At 35.4% G+C, this 6267-nt stretch overlaps 1 protein-coding gene across 1 annotated transcript in view; it reads right to left on the reverse strand.

The window, feature by feature from the left end:
- Window positions 1–225: 225 nt before the first annotated feature.
- Window positions 226–6267, reverse strand: part of acot7 (acyl-CoA thioesterase 7) — a 57989-nt gene continuing 51947 nt past the window's right edge. Inside the window, exon 10 of the mRNA XM_085344550.1 lies at window positions 226–324. Within this exon, the coding sequence (XP_085200676.1) occupies window positions 226–324 (99 nt within the window). The remainder of the gene's footprint in view (window positions 325–6267) is intronic.

A 6267-nucleotide genomic window follows, 5' to 3' on the forward strand; every position in this document is an offset into this window, starting at 1 on the left:
AAAACAGTCTTCATACGTCATTAAAATTCTCTCCAAAATAAATTATGTACTCTTACATACATATACAGTATATGTGGATACTTTGGTGTAGCACAGGAAAAAAAAATCACAGGTTCAGGTTCAAGAAAAAGCAATAATCATAAAGCAGAAAATGTTTACTTCATACTACATATTGTGTGGGGTTATTGTATTGTTGCTGCAGGTGTTAAATTCTGAGTGGCAGCGTCACTGGCCACGCATCTTATCTGACAGCCTTTTTTCTTTATTTTGGAGGTAACGTACTTTCCCCTCGTCAAAACGTCTCTGCTCATCCTCGCCTTCAACCTAGAGGAAAAGAAAATAGACAAAAATATTTGTTTCCAGACACATTTATCATCTACACACTGGAATGTTTCCCCTCTAATTATTATATTAACCGTGGGCATGAAGCTCTGATCTAATTGACTTGACAGTGCTGCTGAAATTGCCATTCATCTTCTAGGTGAAATATAGAACAAATGCGTCTGACTCTAGGCTTGTAAAGACCCAGCATGATATACAAAATATATGAAGAAGACTACATATAAGTGAAGTTGAGTGAAACCACATGTGACATATGCAGGACATTGCCACATATGAAATTTCTGCATTTTAAAGGTGTGTGAATGCATTTATTTCCAGCAACACATTTTATATTAATGCAACACTAATGGCAAGACTGAAGAATGGTGATGAGTCAGCTGATCAGGTTCATGAATCCATTTTTTGGTCATAGTAACAACATCTACTCACAAGGTTAGACACAACCTGATAAATAGGTAAATAATGCTGTAGAAGTACATAAAGGGCAATTCCGGTAATGTGTGGTGAGTGTTAGCCTCTCAACTCATGTCATCATCTCATCAAACCTTCTCTTGACCAACCTTGACCGCATCCATGATAGTGTGTTCTATGCACAGCGCCAGTGCAGTATTATTGATGTTGCAGGCATCTGGAAACACTCTATAGATTTACAGCTGTTATGAATCATTTTTACTGTTTAATTCTGTGCAGTTGTTTGTTTTGAAGCTAAATGTGGCTGCTGGTTTATAGGAGTAAGCACTCGATATTCTGTACAGTTTAATTTGACTGTTGGCCAACCTTATGATTTGCAACAATACCACCACCAGTGACCATGTCACACTTTCTTTGAAGGTGCTGACTGATTTCTCCTTACCTTATCTTCAAAGCACTGTAACAAAGCAGGGTACGTGAACATGTTTGTATTTCATATATAAAGCGTACTGTTAGAGCTAATGACATGTTCTGATGGAGGCTCTTTGCTGCGTACACACCAGGTGGTTGGCAGATTCAAGAGCACCTGCCACTCACACAAACAGGGTGCAAAACTGACAGATGGCACCTTAAATTTAAGGAGAGAGCAGGGTGGTAACAAACATGACAAAACATAATGCCGGGGACAAGCCCAAGGGGGTCATTACTCAAATGTGACGAGAATATTAAAACAGTGGCGCTGAGCTACAAACACAACACCAGTGGGAATATCTTATCTGTAGAACAGGTTCAGGAGCATACAGCTGTAATATTGGTGTGTTTGTTGTATGGCAGTTATATAACAGTCAACATACTGCTCAGTCAGTTTTGCTTTTGCCATTCAACTGAAAGTAATGGATAATTCCAGTTCATTGAGTTTGAAAAGAGAGAGAGAGGGGGAAAGAACAAGTTTTTCAGAAAAATAATATAGACACATATAACATACAATATCTGGGCGTCATGTAATATAACCAAGGAACTGACAAGTCATGACCATAAAAATGATTGCTTACGTATCTTACATATTCACATGCTTAATGCCTGCTGAAAACCACATACTGTGGTTCTGTACATAATGTAAAATGTAAACGTGGTTCTGTTCAGTCAGAATATCTACACAGGTAGGTGAATAGGCTGCAAAAAAAGTGAAAAAAAAATTAAATACACAAATAAAATTATTTATAATTATATAAGGTATGTGTATTTATATAAGTGATTACTGGTGTGATGAAGTTCTAACTGGATTGAGATGGGTTACAGACTGTGAGTTACAGAATCAGGCAGGGTGGGTCAGATCAACTCTAAACAAGCTTAGCCATTGCTTTACACCCCAAACAGCAACCAAATGTAGTGCACTGTGATTGTAATGACCTCATATATGCATGCATACACTGTTGAACAATGCTGATCCCATTTTTTAACTTTTGCATCAAATGTTCCCATGTTTTACAAATTTCAAGGTCTGTATTTTACTACTAAAAATACTACTATTACTACTACTGTTACTACTGTAGTATGATTATCTTTCTATAATGCAATGACACAATTAAAAGGTTTTGAAATGTTCTAGCAAAACTTTATTTATGTAATCCATTTCTTAAAGGTGAAAAAAGCATGACTTAAGTTGCATTATTAAAAAATTAATTATTAGACATAAGTAAGCACAATTAAAACAAAATTTGAGTTAAGGACCACAAATAAAATGAAATAGTTAAACGCAGCCGTCAGCAGTAAAAAATGAAAATGAAGAATTACCAGAGTAAATAAAATGATTATAAGCAGAACTTATGCACACAACGTTCTGCTCCTTTATTAAAAAATACATTGCAAAGTTTACTATATTTAAGTGTCTGTACATTAACTAACTGTTAAACGTACAGATGCTCCAGCGGCATCTGTAGCGTCTTAACTGGTATCTCTGTGTTGGCAAAAAGTTAACATATTATCTTTTTTTGTATTCTACAAGCTCCAAGTCTATCCCAGCCACCATAGGGCGAGGCGTAGGGTAAACCCTGGACAGGTCGTCAATGTGATGCTGGGCTTATTTCTGACGTATCTGTTAAATATCTATTCGCATACTCTATAACCAGTGAATTTCATTTCTATTCATTTGTAAATATGTGCCCCCATATATACAAATAATTTTTTATTTAGTGGTTATTCATTTTCTTCACATAAGACAAATATACTGACATATATTTAATTTTCAAGTCACAGTTACTCAGTTAAATGGTGTTTCCTTCCTCGCTGTTATACAGTTTATTATAAAGGTGGTTACAAATGGTTGCCTGTTGCAATGTTGGAAGGCAGACAAATACACAAACATGACCTATAATGTCATAATTCCTTTTGTCTAACTCTGTGGACAATCTATTAACTAGCCTAACAATTCATTAAGTGCATTAATGAGACAGAGGCATCTTGCTCTATCTAGTTAAAACTTTGAGCTGCGCAGGGAGCTGCATTATAGCATTACTGAAATAACCCCCAACAAGGTGATTTAGGATCCTAACACCAATTAGAGGCTTATAAATCATCCTTCTTGAACAGGCTGGAACAATCCAAAGACATTATTGTTTATTTATTTAAGTCTGAAAAACTGCAGCCATGATATCAAAGCAAAAGAAAAAAGGTTTACATGGTGAGACTGTTTATGATCAGACAGAACTGTAAGGACGTCAATTTAATTTAAAAAAATGAATTAATATATTTTATTTAACTTTTTTAAAGAATAAAAATTGTACTAGTAAATAGTAAAAATCCCTCTTTTTAAAACCATATCGATGTACGGTTTGAGATGAGTTAGCAAACAGCAAAACGAAACTGTATACCTTACTGCTGCTGATGAATCATAGCTGCAGACTGTCTGACAATGACAGCTAAAAATGATGCTGGCAGGAAAAATGTGAGCTTTGCTGTCTGCCTGAAGAAGAGATTTATGTAAGCTTTGACTATTAACATATCAAAGGTTGTTAAACTAAAATAATAATTATTATAAAACATTTTTAACGTGCAATTTTTCCTGCACAGCTTGAAATTGATTTGAACTAATTACATGAATATTTTGTAATTGAATAATTGATTTATATTTCCAGACACCAATTTATACATTCAGCTCACCCATCCAGTAAAAACAAATTCCTGATCACTGTTCAAACCTTGTTTTTTTAGCCTTATTACTTAATAGTCAATAATTACAATAATAATATTACTAATAATAATAATATGCACATATGGCCGGTGCACATCCATCTACACACAGTACCACAGGTTACGTGTGTCATGGGTATGTTAACCATTATGTTAATTACATTTGCATAACTCCATGAGGCAATTCATTTTTTATTAAGGTCCTTGTTGTGTTCTTAAGTAATTTGTCTTCACTACAAAAATAAAGCAGAAATATCCTTGCAAAAACCAGCATGCTTGTTATATTGTATTTAAGGCAAATGCCTATACTCCAGCAGTGTCATGTGACAATCACTACATGTATTGGCATTCGGGTAAACTGAACCATTTCATGTTTCATCAAGGTTATTTATCTTTACAATAAGAATGATAGCTGACCCTAGCTGATTCAGTGTCTACGGACTTACAAGAAGCTTTTTGGTTAACAGGGCTTTCCCTAAATTCCCATCTATTCTGTTCATAAATCAAAGTATTGAACAAACAAAAAATGTGATTGTGACTGTTAAATCATCATTTTGTTCAGCATAACAGTTTGTCCTTGTGTTGGTGCTCACTGAAAACTCAGAAAATTACTCATCCGTTATTAGTCTTGATCATCAATGACTTACCAGGCTGGCATTGCCATTTCTTGACCCATGCTGTTTATCTGCATATATAGATATGATCAGGTGAAACATGATGAAGATGATACTAAGGTTACTAAGGCAGATGATCTGATGTTACAAGCCCAAAAGATGAAGAAGAAGAGGAAAAAGAAGAATTACTCTCAAAATCTTCCAGTGAGATAACATCAGAGCCCAGAACTTTGGCTGATTGGGTCAAACACCCAGGACAGATGTTTCACCTGTTGTTAATTAAATCCACTCGGTGGACAGCTGAATGGAGCATGAAAAACCAATACGGTGTAAATGTGGAACAGGGACAATACATGTAAAGGAGATTTGCTCAGACAATGCCAGCAAAATGCCAGGTGGGTTCTGTTGTGTTGGCGCGAGCTGCTATTAGAGTGGGCAAGGGGCATCAGTGGCACTGGCAAATGTCACTGTGTAAAGGTAGCACAAAGCTGTAAACAGCCAGCACAAGACAAATAATAGCCATCTGGACTAGAATGAGCCTGGATACTAACCTATATATCTGTGTGTGATAGAGGGACCGAGAGGTATACACAAAGGATGACATTTTAGACAAAGATGAAAGGTATTTCATTTCTAGTCATAAAATGAATCCTTTTATATCAGCCAGGCTCTTCTGGATGGTGAAAGGAGCTCTTCCAGTGGATCTTTTCATTTAGTCATAAATGCTTTGAGTTTTTTCACTGCAGCTATCTGATAATACAGACATGCCAAGTTCTTATGGGCTTCATCGCAGGCTTTAGCAACACCAATGAAGAGTCTGAAGTATACAGCCTCAGTTGGATCCTATTTTTCAGCAGTTTACTAATGTAAGATAGCGGACAGAAATTATACTGAACTTTCTACTGTAGTATGAAAGATCGATCAGGTAATTTTGAGGAAAAATACAACAAAAAATAAATTTTTTCATATCATTTTTTTTCAAATTCACTCTGATGACAATTTTAGATCTGAAAATGATCAGTTGTTGCTTATGTAGCAGTTTAAATACTGGGTTTAAAGAACAAGTAATTTGCAATTACAAGAAAATTAGAAGTGACACTGATCTCTATCAAAGATTTTCTGAAAGGAAAATTTAAAAGCACTAAAATACAAGTACTGAAAAGACTCATATCATAAATATGCTAAATTACTCTTTCTAAATATAACAAAATTATACTTTTTCATTATGATTTAGTATCTAATTTTGAATTTGATCTCAAATTAAGGCAACAACATGACAATACAACATCACAGACAAAACTTATCACCCTTTTAATCTTCTTTTGGGTGCTGCTGACAGACAGATGTTTATCGGAAAGTAATAAAAGTTGAATAACTTTAACAAAAAAATATCTAAATAATGTACTGTCAAAGAGAAAACTGGGTTTCACTGAACTGAAGAGAATTTAGTTCGAACTGTGAACACACAATATTTAGTGTATGAGGTAGAATGATAACCCCCTGATGTGCACATTTAGCAGTGCCTAACAGATGCAGGCATGATCTGGGCGTTAAATTTAACGGGTGTACCCGTTAACACGTTTCTGATTGTCTTAAATGGGAGGTATCTAAAAATAAACGAGCATCACTTCATGTGAACTACATGAGGTTGTCATGACGACCAGGCTTGTTTTCGTGTCAAGGGAGGCCAGCTGAGTCTTTGCCAGCGAGG

The sequence above is a fragment of the Diplotaxodon limnothrissa genome, linkage group LG20 (assembly GCF_057381915.1).
Source record: "Diplotaxodon limnothrissa isolate DT_005_m linkage group LG20, D_limnothrissa_male_GT1.1, whole genome shotgun sequence".
Classification (NCBI taxonomy): domain Eukaryota; kingdom Metazoa; phylum Chordata; class Actinopteri; order Cichliformes; family Cichlidae; genus Diplotaxodon; species Diplotaxodon limnothrissa.